The sequence below is a fragment of the Phaethon lepturus genome, unplaced genomic scaffold, assembly GCF_000687285.1.
Source record: "Phaethon lepturus isolate BGI_N335 unplaced genomic scaffold, ASM68728v1 scaffold25494, whole genome shotgun sequence".
Lineage (NCBI taxonomy): Eukaryota > Metazoa > Chordata > Aves > Phaethontiformes > Phaethontidae > Phaethon > Phaethon lepturus.
The window spans coordinates 1-489 of NW_010534391.1; the positions used below are offsets into that span (position 1 = coordinate 1).

A 489-nucleotide genomic window follows, 5' to 3' on the forward strand; every position below is an offset into this window, starting at 1 on the left:
GTGCTGTGCCTGGACAGTGCCCAGGAACCCGCTGTGATGCTCCTTCTCAATTCCCTGCAGCTGGAAAGCGCCTTGAGCGAAGCCAAGAAGCAGCTGCAGGACGAGATGCTGCGCCGCGTGGACGCCGAGAACCGGCTGCAGACGCTGAAGGAAGAGCTCGAATTACAGAAAAACATTTACAGCGAGGTGAGCCGCCATGTTCTGCCGCGGTGAGCCGCCATGTTCTGCTGCAGCGCCAGGCTCGCTTGGGATAGCTCCCCCCGTGTGTTGTGTCCCCATCCACAAGCCAATCCCACCCTGCGGTGACACCGTGTCCCCTGACCTGTCCCCAGGAGCTGCGGGAGACCATCGACAACGGGCGGCAGCGGGAGTTTGAGAGCAAGCTCTCCGAAGCCTTGCAGGAGCTGCGGAGCCAGCACGAAGCCCAGATCAGGCTTTACAAGGAGGAACTGGAGAAGACCTACGGGGCGAAGCTAAGCGTAGCCCGGC

At 61.8% G+C, this 489-nt stretch overlaps 1 protein-coding gene across 1 annotated transcript in view; it reads left to right on the forward strand.

The window, feature by feature from the left end:
* Positions 1-60: 60 nt before the first annotated feature.
* Positions 61-489, forward strand: part of LMNA (lamin A/C) — a gene marked incomplete at both ends in the record, with an annotated part of 2,114 nt that continues 1,685 nt past the window's right edge. The window contains 2 exons of the mRNA XM_010285517.1: positions 61-186; positions 333-479. Of these exons, the coding sequence (XP_010283819.1) occupies positions 61-186; positions 333-479 (273 nt within the window). The remainder of the gene's footprint in view (positions 187-332; positions 480-489) is intronic.